Below are 19,081 nucleotides of genomic sequence, written 5' to 3'. Positions count from 1 at the left end.
AATGGGGCTGAGGCAGCCACCAGAGTCCAGTGCGCATCCTGTCCCCTCCATGAGGTTTTCTGTAGTGAAGCTGGAAATTTAAACCTGAGAATAGTGCCAAGCAGACTTATCTGAGAAAGATGCAAGTGTGGGGTGGTCCCCAAATAACTCCGTGCTTGCTGTTCCCTAGAGCAGGTCATGCAAACTTTTCTAATACAGGGATCTTCTAAAAAGGTATTGACTGTACAGCAAAGTGCAACGCAGTCGAGGCCTTGCATTCCTACAGAAGCAATCCCTAGAGCCCCAGGTGAACCACAGATAGGAAAACCACGTCAGTGTAACCTCCGGTCTTTGAAGTGACTCAGGTAACAGGCATCCTCCTTGAAACTGGGATCTCAGTCAGACGGCTCTTACTGCCAAGAGTGACCTGCTGATATTTAGCCAGCTATTTCCTTTAACTTCCTTGTTAAATCTTGCCTCATTTCTCCCAGCTATGTCCCTATTTGCCATACTGAACATCTTTTCTCACCAACTGGTGTTTGCACCTCCCAATCCTGCTAATGAATTTTCCTGTTCCCCTTTTGCTGCTGTTGTCCAAACTATGCCGAGCTAGTTCAGCTTCAAACGTTCCTTAAAAGCCAAACTCTCCAGCTCGTTAATCATTCTCTCCTACAGGGTGTTGATTACAGCATCCGGGTCGCGGAAGAAAATTATTAACTCCCCTGCTTTTAATAAACAATTCCTCTATTGAGGTAGCCTAAAATCCTTGCTCTCCCAGCCCTGGAGGCACACACCAATTCGGGTGCTGGCTCACACGAGCGCCCATGGTCACATCTGTGCTCTCGGGAGCTGGGTGTGACGCTGCCTTGCCCGGGCTGCCCTGGAAAATCCGAACCAGGCGGTGCAGCGCAGAGCCTGCCGCGAGCGCCGAGGGCACGGCTGCCCCTCCATGGGCTCAAGGCAGCCATTTCCCTGCCCCACCAGAGCAGTGTTGGGGCTGTTGGGCGCCACCAGGTGCTGAGGGCAGCGTGAGGGCCCTGCGCGAAGGTGGCCGCCTGCTGGAGGTGCGAGGGCAGGCTGCGGGGCACTGCTGTCCCCGGGGGAGCTGGTGAGCGCCTGCACCATGGCCCTGGGGCGTGGGGTGTGTGTGTGGGGGGAGATCGGCTGGGTAGACCTGGCCGCCGGGACTGGGCTCCTTTAAACCGCCGCGTGCCCGCCCTCCGAGTCCCGCCTCCCCCCGCTCCCCATTGGCTGTCCCCGCTATTTCTTTCTGCCTCTCCATCCCCTCCTGCCTCCCCATTGGCCTTTGCCCTCCCCCGCTGAGGGACCATCTCTCAATAAACCCCCCCCCGAGCCCAGCCGAAAAGGCTCCGGCCTGGTAGCCGCGCCTTGCTCCAGCCTCCCTACAGCGACGCTCCCCGGCGGGGCCGGGGCCTGGTGGGGCTGGGCCGGGCCGGGCCGGGCCCCGCGGCTGAGGGGAGGCCGGGTAGGAGCTGGGGGGGGGGGACGGCGGGGCCTGCCCGGGGGGCTGCGGGTGACGGGAGGGGACCCGGAGCCTGGCTGCCGAGCGGGGCGCTCTGGGGGTGGCGGTGCTGCTCCGGCGGCTGCCCCCTTCTGGGGGGGGCTTTCGGCCCGCGGGGGCTGGAGCAGGGGCGGGTGTGGGGGGGAGATGGGAGGACGGGGGGAGCAGGGCGCTGGAGCTGCCTCCTGGGGGGTCCTGTAGGGGCTAAAACGGGAATCCTAACTGTTTAGACTAAGAGCGAGGTTTGAAAAGCTGTCTTTAAAAAGAAGAGTAGGAAAAAGGCTTTTTTCGCTTGTTTTTTTTTTTTTTCGTTTTTTTTTTTAAACCTTGAAATTGTTGAGGCGACAGCTAAATTTAAGCAGGAGCCGGCGAGCAGCTCCCTGCTGCACAAGCCCGCTCCCAGGGAGCAGTGCCACCCGCCGCGCTCTGTGCTCGCCCGGTTTCCCAGCGCTGTCCTCAGGAGGAAGGCGAGCGGTCGCTGCTGTTAGAGCCAGGGCTCAGGTGGGTGCGCGGTTCGGCTCTGTGTGGCCGGGCTCTGGGGGCAGGCGACTGCCCCAAATTGTGCAGAGCCCCGATACCATTGGTGTCAGGAGCCAGAAAGCTAAACCCGCTCAGGGAGAGGCAGTTATCAGCCCCAAAGGTGCCCAGGCTCTGTCTCAGTGACCCTACAGGGTATCTCCGTGTTTTCTCTCCAAATAACGCTGGAGATGCCAGTGCCTGGGCAGAGCAACGGGGCTCAGCCAAGTCGGGCTGTGCGTAGAGGACCGCTTTGTTTTGGGTTCTGCCTGACAGATAGGGCAGCCTGTCAGGAGGGAGGCCGTGGCTGTGGCACCGGGCTCCTTTCATGTGGCTGGGGCTGACTTCAGCCCGTGCGTGGGCCGGGCAGGATTGCAGCGGGGCTGCCCGGGCAGCAGGGTGCGGTGAGTGATGGCTCGGATATGCTCAGCTGACTGCGTTTATTTCGAGGGTTTGGAGAGTCTGCTCTAGGGAGCGGTGCTGCTGGGATCCCAAAGCCTAGCCCGATCCCTGCCATCAGTTCCCGGCCCCATTGCTGTGAGGTTTTTGCTGGTGACTTCCACCAGATCAGGGCAGACCTAAGCGTGAGGATGGTGCTGTCTGGCTGAGGGCTTTGGCTGCCCCTCGCGGTGCGCTGGGCGTCCTGTTGCTGTGCCTCTGTGCGTATCCCGCCTTGGGAAGAGGAGCAGGATCCTAGTACCAGGTCACGGTGAGCAGCCTGGCACAGCGGTAAGCTCAGTCCTGCTTTGCCCTTTGAAACTTGTGACTGGAGCTGGCTGCTAGACGTGGCCAACCCCTCTCCTTATCAGCAGCTCGCTGCTGTTGCGTGATAGTGGCGGGTTCTAGGGGAAAAGAATTGGAGCCTGTTTGTTTGTTTTTGTAAGAACATGTTAGTTCCCATGTAATTCTTCTGTAGCTTTACACTTGGGCTCTTTTCAATGGGATGAGCAGATCAAATCTTTGTCCCAGAAACGTTATTAGAGGGTGTGATGGTTCACAGCTGGTGATGTTGTTCTACCCATGCTCTGTGAGGTTTTTCTCTACCCTTTCCAAGCCTTTTTAAAGTTAGGTAGAATTTCTTCTGTGTTGACAAATGTGAATGTATTTGTACCTTGCTGCTACTGAGACGCAGAGGTCAGGGAAGTGTTTCAGAGGAGAATGGAGCAGAATTATTTAGAGAAAATCATTCTCAACGGTGTCAATTCAGAAGAGTGCGAAACTGGAGGGGAGAGAGGACACTTCTGGAGAGGTCTGCCATGTGAAGGTTGTTTGCTGGAACCTCTGCTAGAACTAGGGTTTGTTGGCACGCACGTTGCCACCTCAGCACAAAGTTGATCTTTCCAGGTCTGTGTGTCTTTGTTTGATGGGACGTCCCTTGTGCAGTGCAGCACATGGCAGCCGCGAAAGCAAGTCCCATTTCAAAGTCTCTGTCAGCAGGGGTGAATCAAAGGGAGGCTCTGTCAGCTGGGAGTGACTCCTCAGAAGACCTTGGAAGAGCCTCAGCTCTGAAGAGAGGTTTGTGGCCACAGTCCTGAGCGGTCTGTGGGGAAGGTGCTCCCGAGCACCTCCAGATGACGCAGGGCTGTGCTGATTTTTTTCTGACCGGTGAGTCACTCGGCATCTACCAGGGAAGCTACCTGCTGACTCCTGTCATTCAGGCTGCTGGTTTTGTTGTGCCAGCCAGGGCTAAATTCAAACAGGGAGAATTTTTCTGAGGTGAATCTTGGATTAACTATAGCACACAGACTACTAGAGTGCTATCTCTGACACCACACATCCCTAAGAGGGCAGTTGGTCGAGGTTCTTTTGGATCTGTCAGCGGTGACCGCGTCTCTGGGGAGTGCCGGGAGAGGTGACAGGACCCTGTGCTTGCATTCAGCTCCTAGGCAGCGTATGAACAGTGAGGGTTGCTGTTTTGGGGTACGAAGAAGAGAGGATCACTGTAAGGTGACACTGAATCAGGAGCAGGTTTGCTAATATAAATCAGGTCAAAACTCTAATCCTGCTCTACAGCACTGTGTGCCAGCATCCACTCGAGCTTCCAAAATGATTGTGGAACCAAGAGAGTGATGAACTGCTGTCACTTCTGCTGCTATGACACTTAGCAAAGCCACTGGCATGGGCATGAAGCATGTGGAGTTTAATGGATAGCGGAGCGGAATAACACAGCAGTGTAGGGCCTGGTGGACGGACAGATGGAAGAAAACATGTGAATGTCCTCTCAGGAAAGGCAACTCAAAAAGTTTCAGCAGGAGATGGGAAGCTCTGCCTTGTCACTTTTCCAAGTGGCTGGAGAATTGTAAGGTAGGGCAGGGAGAAGAACCAAGCTCCACAACTCCTGTGATTCTGACTGTGTAGCTCTCTGCTGCCGGAGAGTTTGGCCTTAGGAAATTCACCAGGTAGGACTGCACCCGGTCCTGGACTTGTTGACTGCCAGTTTGCACAGGTGCTGCTCTGTGTTTGAGAGGTTCACTGTGATCAAGATTGGTGGGTAATGAAGCTGGAGAGCCTTATGCTGGTCAGGTCATTGACAGGCACTGTCTTTCCATATCCTTGCTGTTGTGCTTTAGATCAAAATAGTTCTGGTGTCTTGTGGAGGATTAGAAGAAAAGTTCTGAATTTTGGCTTTTGCCAGTGTTGTTTTCTGCAGATGGTGCAGTCCATTTTGGTAAAAGTATGTCAGCTCTGACTGTAGGGTTGGTAACAGCAACAAGTTTTAGGTACGGGCCTTCGTTTTTTCTTTGCTGTAGTTGAAATTAATTCATTGACTTCTTGGTCTTGGGAACTGGAATAATTAGTGGTACAGCAGAGTTTGCCTCTGAGGATGCCATGCATTGCTGCTGAGTCTTGATTTCTTCTAGGAATCTGCCAAAGCTCAAATCACAAAATTACTCCAGCTTAGTATGCCACTGTGTTGAAGGTGCCTGTTGCTCTGATACAAGATCCTGGTTTTCCACTGAGTACCCTAATGGCTGTGTGCAGGGCAGGTGGCGTTTGTTCTGTTGTGTAATGCAGTCCTGATGATGATGATAATTTGCTGTAACAAGCAGGAAGCAGTTGTCCAGGGGCCTAATGGAAGGGATGTGCTTTTTGAGCTCTGACTCACAACTGATCTGATGTTCCTTTTTCTCTGCTGTTGTTGTCCTGTGCTGTGCTTGACCTGGACCAGAAAGAAGGCAGGATGCTGCAGTCCATGATGTCTGTGATGAGGTTCTCCGTGTCTGACAACGTCACACACTCTACTGCCCTGGTGACAGCACTAGATAATGTGACAACTTTGTCCCCAAAAACAATGCAGGTGATCAATGACACCAACATCACTGTGCCACACAAGTGCCTGCTGTTGCTCTATGAGGACATTGGGAAATCCAGGTGAGAAGGGGATCACAGCCTGACCCTGGGCCAGGGGAAAGAGCTTTTCTTCTGAGAGTTTGGGAGAGAAGGGACTGGGGCTGGTACCTTGCCTTCTAGATGCTGAAGAACAGGAAAAAAAAACCTGTTTTATTTACTTTTTGCAGAGTCCGCTACTGGGATCTTTTGCTCCTGGTTCCCAATGTGCTTTTCTTTATGTTTCTTCTCTGGAAGCTGCCCTCTGCCAGGGCCAAAATCCGGGTCACTTCCAGCCCAATCTTCACCACATTCTACATACTAGTGAGTACCACTGTGTGCTTTTGAACTGATTGAAGGAGTGTTTTTTATTACCGCTCATGAACAGTATCACCGAACCAGTGGAGAGAGTGAGAGAGCCTAGACCAAATTACACAGGGATAAAATCTATTTTTAGTCAGAGGGATATTACCAGAAGTAGACACTATTTCACTGTTGAACTCTATTTTTTGGATTATGGGAATGTCCGTATCTGGATATGGGTGGTTTTTGTTCTGTGGTGACTTATTTTCCTTCATTTGTTGCTTTATTGTCTTGGGGTCTAGTATCTTCTATTCTCCTTCCTCTTTACAGTAAGTCATGTGACATGAAACTTGCTTCTCACTGAGGTAGTGAAAGTGAAACACTGGAGAATAATTTTTGTTGCCCTTGTTAGAAAGCTTGGTCATCTAGTGTAGAAAACAGTGACGCGGCAGGGTTCTGGTTAGTCTGGGAATGCGGTAGCCTTACCCAGTCAGTTTTTCCCATCATATCAAAGTGGCTGCTAGATGATATTCCTGTTATTACTTAGGATGGAAACATAGGCAATGCAGTCACAGTTCTCAAACGTTCAAGATCTTTTCTGTTCTCTTCTCCCCAGTTCAGAAAAGCACAGGCAGCTTCTGATCACGTTCAGATAGTCTCTGTTGTAATCTCTGAACGTCAGTCCTACTCAGTGATTCTGCTCACAGGGCATTGTAAATGCAGCTAGGAACCTGCTCGGATTTGTGTGAAATGTCATTCAGAAGCTTGATCCTAGGTGTACTTTGAGATCCTAGCTTGCCTCCAAGCAGCATGATGTGCCTGCTCTTTCTCAGTGGGATTAGTACAGGCTGTGTAAGTAAATGGGTGTTTGAACTGGGTTAGATTGGGAGGCATCCTTCAGGCAGCATACAGGTACTGGCATGGCAAAACCCACAGTGCATCAAAAGAGAATGTAAGCTGCTAGCCTCAGCTGAATCTTTGGTGAGAAATCTTACAGCTCTTACAGGTGTGAGGTGTGGGCACTGAGCTCGTGCAAAGTTTTGGGTAACCAGGACCATGCACAAATCCTCCAACTTTAGGAAAATATTACTAGCTATTTCCAGGCTGGATTTAAGTCTTCCGTTCCGTTTCCAGTAACGCAGAGGGGTCAGCAAGAAGTTCATTCCAAAGGCTTTGAAAAGTAAAACTGAGAAACCAAAGGAAAGAAAAAAGTGAACTGACTGTATGCTGTCAGCTTCTTCAGAACAGAGTGAGAAGTGGCATGCGATGAAACAGCCTTAGAGAAAAGTGCTTTTCACTCAGTTTGATCTTCTCGGTTGAGTTTTTGGGAGATGAGGATATTAAGTGTGTTCTGTGAGGATTTCCTTTCAAATGGCTGTTTGACACATTTTGGAGGAATGCTTTCTTGTGGAGTCAGTGATTAAAGCTAAGTTAATAGCTTTGGAAGAGTCTCTACCTTCTTAGAGGGGAAGCAAAAAGGGTGTGTTCTCCTCTCTGAGTTGTTGCTGCTCCAGAACACGTTATATTCAGGGACCCTTCTTTTTTTGTTGGTGTTTTGTCCTCAATTTTTGACCCCAGAAGGGAATGTCACATTATTCTTTTGTGCTGTTGTGTCCCCTCTTCCTCTAAGGAGGAACCAATCTGCAGTAGGTGACTTATTGGTTGTTTCCATTCTCCATCCATCTTGGAATTAGCTTGGACTTCCATTTTGTGGTAGATTTAGCTGTCTCACACCTTCATCATTTGTCTAAATTAGCTCTTAACGTGGAGAATTTTATCTGGAAAAATCTGTCTTCTCAGAGGGTAAGTCTGCACAGCAGAGGGTAGATATGTCCAACTGAGGTCTTAATTGCAGAGTATAGTTGTGACAGCACAGGGGATGGCAAATTAGCCTTGCTGCGCTCTGTGCTGCCATGCTTAAATGGTGCATGAGCTGACTTGGGTATCTTGACTTTGCTCTGTGTGCTGGGGTGAGAAGCTTTAAAGCTGTTGGCTGCGTTGACTTACCTTCCGCATTCCTGAGCGTTGTCAGCGTTGAGGGAAAGAACTGTGGATTTCAGCTTTATCACGGATCTGAAGTGTGGTAGTTGGTATGAAGTGGCTTCTGTTATCTGATGCCATTGGTTTATTCAGTCATACCAAGTGCTTTATCTTGTAATTTGGAGGGCTGTATTTTGTCTGACTTTTCTCCTGCCCAGCCCCAGCAGACTGAAGGGTGGGAAGAGCTAGATTACTAAAGCACGGTTGTAAAGGAGTGGATGAGAATTCCTCAGAACTGTTTAATCTGACAGCTGAGGAAATATGCACCTTCATAAATTGTAAGCCAGTACTCCCACACCTGACAAGCCTGAGGAATTTTCTTCAGGAAATTAAACTGAATCTGTTACGTGGGGTTCTCAGTACACATTATCAGGCTTTGAAGCTGACCTGGAAACAGTATTCCAAAAGGGTGTCTGGTCACTACTGCATGCGCGCCTTTGGACATGAGCTTATTTGCTTATTTTTGATACCTTTTCATGTAGGTGTTTGTGGTGGCTTTGGTTGGTATTGCCCGTGCTGTTGTCTCCATGACTGTGAGTGCCTCTGATGCTGCCACAGTTGCCGATAAGGTAGGTACGGTACGCGTTCTAGAGGCTCCGCTTCATGCGGTTCTGGCCGCAGCATTCTGCTACTGCTTCCCTTTTATTTGCATGCAAGAAGAATGTGTTTTTGTTTGCACTACTCACAGCTTATGTGGGCTATGGAATCCTGTTCTGATAGCTGTATCTAATTGATCACAACATCCAGGGCTGTAAAACAATGGACTTCCTAAATTAGACACAAACAGTGGCAGTTAAACTTTCCTGCAGATGGAAAGTTGCTCTTCGCAAGAGCTAAACAAACATTCGGATACCTTTAGTGGATAAGCAATAACTGGCTTCTGTTGCTCTTGCTATATTTGAGGGGCTCTTGGAAAAATACTGAAGTCTTTTGTGTTGAAAGCAAATAAAACAGAATTCCCTTTTTGTCCTGATATCTGAATGTCCTTGCAGTTTCTCTGAGCAGAGGGTGAACCCTTAGCAAACAGGAAATAGCTTTGTACGTGCTGTTCCTTTGTAATCGTTTGCCTTGCAACAGAATGTTACCTAAAACAAAAAAAAAAAATCTGCTGCTTGAGCTGTTGGAGGAAGAAGGGCTGCCCAGAGTACGGGTCTTCTACCTTTGTTCTCTGGGATCAGTGTGATTCTCTTGCTTTCCCTGTAAAAGCATTTTAAGGCATTGCTTGTAGTGAGTAGCTGGACGTTTGTGGCACTTCCATTCACCTCTGCTGAACAGATGTATGTCCAGGACTCGAATAATGGAGAAGAGGTGAGAAGGTGCTTTCACCTTGCTGAGAAGTCATGCAGGAGGACAGACATTCAGTTAATCTTTCCTGTGGGCTCATGTTCTAATATGCCTTATGTTTCTGTTTTTTCTCATATGCACATATATTTTGCTCATGTATATGTGCATATACACGAGAGAGAACGTCTCAAACTATAAATATATTTTCTGAGAAGTCTTATTGCATGCCTCTTAAAATATTATGTATATTCAAGAGAGCACCAGTGCTCAGAGAAAAGGGATAAATAAGCCAGAATCAGAGTTCTTGTCCTAAGTGTGGCCCTGGTTTATTGTATGACTTTCTGGAAAGTCACCTCACCTGCTTTTTGTCCGATCTTGTTTCACCAAACGAAGCCTGGGAATTAAAAATGACAAACTGGAAGCTATTCAGTTTTAGAGTTGAATATACTCTGGATTTGGGGACCAAAACCCAGACCTCCTTGGGGGAGGGCATAATACCGAATTTATTCAGATATAACTTTACTGCAGAATTTTCTTCTTTAAGAACTGTCCCTGTTTGAAATTACACTTTTAAGATCATCTTGGATTGTTGCTTCTTGAGAGTATAGCAGAAAGGGCATTTTCATGACAAGTGACAGATCCACGAGCGTGGCAAACCGTGGCCACTCTGCCTCTCCGGAGGCAAGCTGTTTGCTTTCTCTCACACAATTGTTCTGTTCAGACAAGATCAGACCTTGGGACAAGCATAAAACTAGCATCCCTACAAAGCACGAGGAAGGTTTGTAGAAATGACCTGTTCCATTCAGAGGCAGCTATCCCCTGGAGCAGAGAATGGAGTTTTGCTGTATTAACTTCTAACTGGTTCCTGGCTCCTTCTAATCATGTTTGTCTGGTTTCTGTTATCCCTCAGATCCTGTGGGAGATCACAAGGTTCTTCCTTCTGGCGATTGAGCTGAGTGTGGTGATTCTAGGCCTTGCCTTTGGTATGTGCCGGGAGTTTGAGTGCTTTGGATGTTTCCTATTCCCTTTCTTTCCACAGATGCTGTATCTGTAAGCTTGTAGAAATGCTAATCCTACAAAATTAAGGAATTCCAGAATAAAGACAAAGGAAAAATTAGCTTGTTAGAAATGGCTGAAAGCCTGATTACATTCACAGTTCTATGGCTTGTACAATTGCAAGATTTATTTGTGCTTTATTTGTCCTGCATGCTTGTGGTGAAGGAGTGTACAGCTTAGGTGAAGACCTTTATGCAGAGATTAACTGTCTGGTCTTTACTTAAATTGCTTTTTATTTAAAGAAGATGGTTGCTTCTGGGGGTCCTTCTATCTGCTTCCCACCTTGGTTAGTTTGAGTCCAACCTGGCTTCATTCAGTCCGTTTAGCTGTACTTGTAATCTGTCACTCTACTTGCAGTTGTACAAGTAAAAATACTTTTTGGAGCACCTCTTGCTGTGGGTCAAATTTGGGGGAAAGGGTAGGCATCTCTGTCACATCTGCCATTAAGACATCGGAGCACTGTCTCTTTCCTCTTTGGTGGGGTTGTAGAATAATTTAGGTTAGAAGGAGCTTATGGAGATGGGCTGCTCCAACGTATTTCAGTGCAGATTTTTCTAAATTATGTAAGACATTCTCCCTTCCTCTAATCCAGTCTCCCATCAACATTTTTCCTGGAAAGAAATTAAAACCTGTCCATGTAGATGATAATGGAATCATTCCTGATTTTTGCTTGTAATCCAAGTGACAGGACTTGGTTCCTCTCTGTATTAGCATGGGCAGGAGGAAGCAATTAAAAACCTGTTATTTTACAAGTGTTACTTTGCCTCTGAAAGGCTTAGCTCTCCAAGTGGGAGCAGTTGACAGGGGTTAAGTAAGCTTTAAACTTCCCTTGAAGGCCTGTGGAAATACAAACGTTTTCGTTAATTGGTTTTGGAGAGAACTGATTTTTAGCAGGGATGGGATTGCAACCTGAGTCACTTCTTTATTCCTTAATTCCAGGTCATCTGGAGAGCAAGTCGAGTGTGAAACGCGTTCTGGCAATCACTACAGTGCTGTCTCTGGCATATTCTGTCACCCAGGTGAGTACATCAGAGCAGAAGAGTTAGCCTTTGCAAAAGGAGTGACTTGCCATGGAGTTTGTTAGGTGTGGGATTCCTGGAATGTTTCGGAAGTGGCAGCTTTGCTCTCTGGACAGAGTTTTGGGGGAAGACTGGATGTTCGTGGTGGAGTACAAAGTTCCCCAGAGCACATGCTAGACCATATCACCCTGTCGTCTCCATGGCAGGAATGCATCAGTCAAGGTCAAGAAATCTTTGGTCAAGAAGTTTGGATGGATTTCCTTGTTCATTGAATCTTGGAACAGGAGTGAGTGTTTTTCACATCCGAGCCACAGATTTTGGGTCTAGCCTCAAGTACAATCAAAACTAGATGGAGACACCCAAAGTGCCCTTGTCAGTACGGGCTGTGCACTGTGCCTCTTGTCTCCTGTCTCTTTGAGAGATGAGAGCTCTTGCTTCATTTCAAACGAGCAGCTGGCTTGCTAGCTCGGTTATTAGCTGTGTCTCCCTCTCTCTGGACAATACAGCGTGTGTCTGGGTTTATTTTTCTCATTGGTATGTAAGTGCTCAGCTCTGCGCCTCTATTTGGGGCGGCACCAGAACAACACACAGATCATTGTTCAGTGATCAGGCCCTGGTGTGTGGAGGCAGTGAACTGATCATTGCCACATGATATCCTGGAGGAGCCTGATTAAGTATCAAGTGTTTGAGAACCGTATCAGAGGCTGATAACGCTTACAAATTCTTTTCTCTCTCCACTGTCAGTATGGTAGCTTCTATTTATATAATTTCTCAGGGATTCAAGTGAAGAAGACAGTCTCCTTTCCTAACTCCTGCACAAGTGCAGGCATTTATATTCTGGATGTTGCAGCAGGAAAGGTGTACTTTAGAGATGGAAATAGGAGTGGAACTGTTCTAAATAGATGACTGCTTGAAATCACTCTCCTCCCTTTCTTCAGTCTCTTCTCTGGAATGTCACTGCTGTATCCCTTTAGATGCTGATTCTTGCCACCTTTTTTTTTCCTATCACTTCTCGTTTTCTATTTTTTCCTATTCTGGATGAACATAACTTGGCCTAAGCAAGGCAGCAGTTAGGTCTTAGGCGTGGCACAGACAACTGTTAACTGAACTTTCAACAGTCTCACTTATACGCACACCTACTGTAGTGAGGATGCTGACTGTCCTAGTGTAGTGATGGTGTCACTTTCCTCCTAGGGGACCTTGGAAATCCTGTACCCTGATGCCCACCTCTCAGCAGAAGACTTCAACATCTATGGTCATGGAGGGAGGCACTTCTGGCTTGCCAGCTCCTGTTTCTTCTTTCTGGTAAGTACGAGGCACGTGTTGTGCACTCTGACAGCCTCTTTATAATTTCTGAATGGAGTAGGGAGGATGATTTCAACATAACAAGGCCCTAGGCCACCTCCTGCCTGATACAATGCAGCATGATGCTTTTCATGAGACAAGGAAGCTGAAGCAAAAAAGTTTGTGTAAGCTGTGACAGCTGAGTCTGAGCTGAGCTCAGATGTTCTTTGCTCCCTTGTTTCTCAGTGACCAGACTTTGTGTGCTGATGGGGTGAGGTGTGGAGCCTTCACGTGTGCCCTGGGTTTAATGTCAGGGAGCCTGTGTCCCTGCCCTGAGACATCTAGGAAGTGTGTGACGCCACTCACTGCCTCTGCAAGGCTTCCCGAGCAGCCGTGGAACAGTTATTTCTTTGTCTCAACAGGTCTATTCCTTCGTGGTGACTCTTCCAAAAACTCCTCTTAAGGACCGGATTTCTCTGCCTTGTAAGTGCTTGTAGTGTGTTCCGTCATACAGGTGGGGACAGCATCATGATGAAACATAGGTGGGAATAAGAGGTTCCTGTATGTGATTGTGCTGAAGGTACGTCCTGCTATTTAAGGGTACAGAAACGTGGCAAAGGACTCAAGTTATCACTGGAAAGTAGGATGTTGTGCCTTTTGGAGGGCACGGTGAGAGGAATTACATTGCAACTTCAACAGCAAATTAGTTACGTTAAGGAAACAAGATGTAGTATCTTGGTTCTTGATACAGGTATAAATATATAATCTCCGAAGAGCAATAAGAATCCTTGCCTTAATAATGATTTCCTTTTGAAGTGCACATACGATGTTGAAGTGTCCGTGCTAGTCAGCCTGTGAGAAGGAGGCTGATTGGAAGCTGCCTAATAAGTTTTATTTGGGCGTTTACTTTAAGGTGCTTTTCTGTAGGTGTGTGCTGTTTATTTGCTTGTGGAATATCTGCAGTTCTTGAACAGGGAGAGGGGCTGCTACTGAGATACTTGAATTGCACTGTGCTTTCTCCGTGTAGTGTTGGTATCCATGTGTGGGTACCCGGAGGGAGTGGGTGTGTGGCACATGGCACAAGCAGGCAATCCCGAGCCTGGTCTGTCTGGTCCAGCATACCCTGCTGCTCCTGTCCGGGTCTCCTGAGCAGTTTTGTTAGTCTGCAGATCAAAAGGACACAACTTCTGGTTCAGCTGGGGAATTTTTTTTTTCTTATGTCCAAATATATGAGTGACAGTGGTTCCAGATGTTTGCTTGTAACATCTTCGCACATGTTGCCATGGCCACATGCTTTCAAAACCTGTCTTCAGTGTGTGTATTTGCGTATACACATGCAGGAGGGTCTGGGTTAGCCCATTATACCTCCATCAGTCCTGGCAGCATGGGACAGGAAAATGTCATCTTAACTCCTAAGAGCTCATAAAACAACCAAGATGCTGAGATGCTTACGTTGGGTTTGCCAGCTCTGTCAGACAGGACCTATTATTTGCATGGCGCTTTCTGGTGCTTGTGAGGTTGAGCTTCATCCTCGTGTTCATGTCTTTCCCACAGCCAGGAGGAGTTTTTATGTTTATGCTGGAATCCTGGCGCTGCTGAACCTGGTGCAGGGCCTGGGCAGTGCCCTTCTCTGCGTGGATATCATCGAAGGACTGTGGTATGTATGCTGGGAGGGAGGTCTGCAGCCCAGTCTCTCATGTTGCATTTGTGTCCGTTAACACTGCCTGTCTCGAGAAAGCAAACTTCCATGGTGTTCCTAAGGGGGAATAAAGTTGTTGGTTCTGTTTCATGCCAAAAGAATTCTAAATCATCAGGAAGCTTGAAGTAGGGAGGTCTCTGGAGTGCGTCCTTCACGGTGGCCTTGAGGTGGTGAGAGAGACCAGTAGTTTGACTCCACTGATGCCTGGCCACTGGCTTGTTTCATAGATAACAAGGGAGTAAATAGCCTGTTTGCTAGGAATAGCATGGAGATGCTCATGGTCATATCTGGAGTCCCATTCTGCAGAGATCAGTCACCTTCCATTCGTCAAAATTAGCAGCACTGGGGCTTGGAACCTGCAACATGGCATGGCTTCCTCTTGAGTGCCTAGGAGAGGTGACATGTTGGTGGCAAAGTCTGTTATTTTGCATCAGTCTGAAATTGGTTAGCGGAAGACTCTTCTTATGCTCTGCTTGGATGCTGGAGGGAAGTGGGATCATATCCTTTGGGTGGATGTCGCTGGGGTTGTCCAGTTGTTGTGTTTGAGTCCTAAATGTCTTCATGTTCCCTTTTGCAGCTGTGTTGATGCTACCACGTTCCTTTACTTCAGCTTCTTCGCACCTCTCATCTATGTGGCATTCCTGAAAGGCTTCTTTGGGTGAGTAGCCAGGAACCGGGATTTAGGGAGTATATATTGTTAATTGGTTGGCACCTGAGTTTTTTCAGTCTGTAGAAAAAGGCAGTGACTAGAATGCCAGTTAAGGAACCAATTTTTTATTTCTGGCTTTGCTGTTTTTCTTGCATGACCCAGGGCAGGTCACTTCTTTTGTATGCGAAGTTGAGCCAATATTTGTATTCCTCTCGAACACTTAAGGAGGGTCACTTCAGTGTCTGCATCCTGTTAGTGCAAAGTTCTGCGGCTGAAGTTGGTAACTAAGTGGTTAGTGAGAGATCGAGTCCTGACTGATGAATCGGGCTCCTGAGTGGATTTTTTAATACCTTTTTGGTAAGGATCTGGGGGTTAAGTAACCCCTTGACTGGGGATTCCTATACAACGGGGTAGTCACTACTTAAAAGCACTTGGGAGTGTTTATTACTGGGTTGAGGGTGCCGCCGTGTGGCCACTCAGGAGATTCATCTTGATTGGAAAAGTGCAGTAGTGTAGGCTGTAACTTTTAGTATCCACGAGCAAGAAACATCAGGCTTTTGAACAACCAAGAACAAAAAGTACTCCTAAAATACCAAAATGTTTCTGAAATCAGAAAGAAACAGTTTCTGGAGTCAGACCTGTAACAGAGGCATGTAATCTCTGTGAGATGGAGACACATGTGAAGTATTTGTATTTTGACTTTCCTGATGCACATGAATGGAACATGAGGTGGAATCCTCTTGTTACCAGTAGCCAGGCCTGCTGTGAAGCCCGGTGATGTTTGGATGCTAAGGATTGCCCTCAGTGCTTCAGAACTCGGAGTTGCTTCCCACACTGAAGTCAGGACTCTGCCATTTTTATTTCTCCCAAGTAGCCTGCTCCTAAGCTACATTTAGCATAATTTCACGGCAATCACTCCACTAGGTGTATTTCAGGACTGAACGCTCATGTGAAGGGTTCTTCAGGACCTGACTACATGGGTTTTGGTGCTGCCGAGTTTCAGTTAAGGATAGGTGGCTGTGATGAGACACCGCATTGCTTTAACGCGTGTTTTTGAATCTTTAATAACTCCAGGTCTGAGCCGAAGATCCTTTTCTCCTACAAATGTCAGGTGGATGAACCTGAAGATGTGGATGTGCACCTACCCCATCCGTACGCTGTTGCCAAGAAGGAGGGAATGGACTCTGGGTTCTACTCCAGCACTCAGATCGACACCACAGCGTACCTGGATGACGTAGCCTCTATGCCATATCACGTGGGCAGCATCAACAGCGTAGACAGTGACCGCTGGAAAGCCATCAACGCCTAAGGCAGGGCTACCCCCTTCACATGATGCCTCATTCCTTTCCTTCTAAACACCCTGATACACAGCTGTTAGGATGTCCATTGGAAGTCTGTCCTTGGCTATCTGCCGTGGCTTTCCTCTGTTCCTTAGGATTTCTGAAACCTATCGTGGAACTAAGTTGGCAGCCCAAATCCCGTTGGAAAGAACACTGTCACTACCTGAAAACAATCTAGAGCAGATCTCTTCGTAAACCCATGAACACCAAACCTTCGTGATCCTCCATGTTCCAGATGTGAATCTGATCCAGAAGCCAGGCCTGACTGGCGCCTCCTGCCTTTCAGTGACTGACAGCACTTGTCTGCCAATTGAGGGAATGGCATTTAGGGATGATGCTATTGATCTGACTGCTGTATTCTACACATATTGAAAGAGTTTGGTGGTTTAAACCAAAGATGGTCGTCCTGGGATTTCTCAAGCAGCACAATTGTCTGGGTCTTGTCATAATATAACAGCACAGGCAGCAATAGCAGTGTCTAAAGAGGGAAGCCAGTCAGCTGGGTTCATCTCTGCTTTCAGCTAATGCTAATGAAAGCTCTAAGTTGCTAGGGTTTAAAAGGACTTTGTGAGCGTGTGGGGAGGAGAAGAGGTATGAAGAGGAATGAACTGTCCGGTGTGCCCTGGGACTATTTTGGGGGGCACAGGCTAGTAGTTTAGTAGCATGGATGTGAACTGACAGAGCAATGGGGAGACAGAAGGACGGACAGCACAGCTGAGCTGAGGTAGCTGTAAAACAGTATGGAGACTGCACCGCTGTGCGTCCGAGTTCACAGGGACATCTAGGTGACAACACTGAGCCAGGGCTAAGTTTCAAGAATAAAACCTGTGAGGTAGGGGTGTTTTACATCTGCACCCGGCTTTATGGCTCTGGCAGGGTCACGGAGAGGGCTGCGAGGGAAGCTAACTCTGCAGATGAAGGCTCCAGAGACATTCAGATACCGGAGGCAGAGCAGAAGTCTGTGATGAATCTGAGCTGTCAGTATGTAGTGACTGGGAGCTCTCAAACACCATAGGCATTCTGGAATCAAGCTGGCTGGTGTTCTAGGTTGGGAGGTGGCCGCTCTGCTACAGCTTCTGTTACGTTACAGTTTTAATCCTCAGATTTCTTCTGGTCTGAATAGGTTTTTATGGCTTGTTATAGTGGAAATAGTTATGTGCACGTGGAGTGTGGTTCATTTAAAGACTGTCTGGGACTTACTAATCTCTTCCACACTGGAATGGGGACTGTTGTCAGAGCTGTCTGGCATGCAGTTCCATAACATTGTGTTCTAATCCAGGGACCGTTAACTGAAAGCTGCAGTAGACTGGTTTCTGAGACAGATTGTGCTCTCCAGGGACGAAGAGGTTTATTCTTCTAGCTTTGGGGGTGCTTTCCTACCTGAGTCCTACAGGTAGGTGGAGATCTGCTATAGTAACTTTCCACTAAAAATGGTAGAAAGAGGGAATTGGAAACACTTGAGTACTGTGTACATCTCTTGCCACAACTCGCTGCTATTTCTGAGAAAGAATATTGATGTATGAGTTTCTATGAAATCATCATGCAGGGTGCAGTGTGGAGGTATTGGTTTGGGTCATGAGTAGGTAGGGGGAAGCATTGGCTACTTGGTGTTCCCACCATAGAGGAAGAAACAGTTTGGATAAGAACACAAAGTTCGTATCAGTTGCCGAAACTATGCAGGCCCTCTGCTTATCTTTTTTTTGTTAATGAGCAATGCAGCCTCTCTGTTCTGCTGCCTGTGGACTTTGCCCTGCAGGCCTCTGAGTAGCATCGACAACTTTAAAAAAAAAAAAAAAAAAAAAAAAAAAAGAAGAAAAAGGCTTCCATGTGTGAGAACTAAATTTTCCCATGTGGATCAACAGCCTCTCACATTTCCCTTCCTTGTAATGACTATGAAAGGGGTGGACAAGCAACTGGCCAAGTCAGTCCTTGCCACATTAGAGAAGTGTTCTGTGCTCCTCCCATTGCTTGCTGTGAATCGGCCTGAGCCACGCTTGCTTGCCTAATCTAAAAGGGATGGATGATGTGTTGCCTGAATTGCCCTACTTCTCCTAATGCTGCTTACAACACCGATCCTGAGCTGCTGTTTGGAAGTGTGGGGAAACCTGCAGAGCTTCCCTGGAGCTGGTGGGTCTTGGACAGGTCTGAAAGATCTGAAAGTCTAAGCAGTTGAGAAATAAAGGAGCAAATACTTTTCCATCCCAAGGAGTATTCACTGACTAACACCCCGAGTACAGGGACTTATCCCTCCTTGGTGCTGTGAAGAGCAGGTCCTGAATTTGCCTCCTTATCAGCTGAATTCAGTGCTGAAGGATCACCGGTGCAGGTGGTCACCATGTCCATCCTGTCCGTTGCCGGCAGGGCTCCAGGATTTCTGGAGTGTCCCGTGTTCTGCTGCTGAGGAGCTTCTGCGCTGGGTCATGGACTGACCTTCCTCCTGTTGTATATGTATATAGTGCTTTGGGCCATGTCCACAATGGTCCTCGAGCAGAAGTGTGTTGTGTGGGGGGGTGCAAAGAGACTAAATATAGAATAAATGTATATATATTTTTTGTAAAATAAAGAGATAAAATTGTTTGGCATAAATGGTCATATGTTCTTTTTCAAATGATCCATGTTATGGAGAAAAAAATATTTCAGATTAAATAAAAATAAACCCTGAACAAGTTTGGCAGATAATAATGGAGTTCCATGGTCTCTTTTTGTCAGAGACAGATTTTTCCTTTTTGCACGCCTATTACTAGGGCAGTACAGAGAGTGGTTTCCAGGTCTACAATAGAGTGAATTTCTCAATAACTGGGTCTTGTTCCCAGCCATGCCTAGCGTCAGGGGTCTCTGCTGTAGGTCAGCCTTCCCCTGTTGCTTGGGAAAAGGCTCGTGTGGGAGTAGGCACCGACTGGTGCCCAGTTCCTATTCTGGGCTTTGAGATGACTGTTCGTGGGCTTTTTCAGTACGAGAACTGAGTGTCATCAAATAAAATGAGCAGGTGGCAGGTTAGAAATAGAGGCTTGCGAGCGGGTTTTGGGAGGAATCACTGTGCACTTGCCTCACTTACACTTCTTC

The 19,081-nt window shown here is 47.5% G+C and overlaps 1 protein-coding gene across 3 annotated transcripts; it reads left to right on the top strand.

Moving 5' to 3' along the window:
* The first annotated feature begins 1,351 nt into the window (after positions 1-1,351).
* On the top strand, positions 1,352-18,693 carry TPRA1 (transmembrane protein adipocyte associated 1). 3 transcript variants are annotated; one of them, XM_035546663.2, is made up of 11 exons: positions 1,352-1,465; positions 5,187-5,389; positions 5,536-5,668; positions 8,170-8,256; positions 9,882-9,954; positions 10,967-11,046; positions 12,241-12,351; positions 12,753-12,813; positions 13,885-13,987; positions 14,607-14,687; positions 15,753-18,693. In XM_035546663.2, the coding sequence occupies exons 2-11, from the start codon at positions 5,199-5,201 to the stop codon at positions 15,985-15,987; spliced, it is 1,155 nt and encodes a 384-aa protein (XP_035402556.1). In that variant the 5' UTR covers positions 1,352-1,465; positions 5,187-5,198; the 3' UTR covers positions 15,988-18,693. The 3 variants fall into 3 exon arrangements, with proteins under 3 accessions (XP_035402556.1, XP_050568711.1, XP_035402557.1); XM_050712754.1 differs by having other exon boundaries at positions 1,414-1,465; positions 5,191-5,389; positions 15,753-18,687; XM_035546664.2 differs by lacking the exon at positions 1,352-1,465 and adding an exon at positions 1,603-2,002 and having other exon boundaries at positions 15,753-18,687.
* The last annotated feature ends 388 nt before the right edge of the window (positions 18,694-19,081 follow it).

This window comes from Cygnus atratus, chromosome 10, assembly GCF_013377495.2.
Source record: "Cygnus atratus isolate AKBS03 ecotype Queensland, Australia chromosome 10, CAtr_DNAZoo_HiC_assembly, whole genome shotgun sequence".
NCBI lineage: Eukaryota > Metazoa > Chordata > Aves > Anseriformes > Anatidae > Cygnus > Cygnus atratus.
Note: the sequence above shows the minus strand (reverse complement) of the source record. Positions and strands in the feature narration are given on the sequence as shown.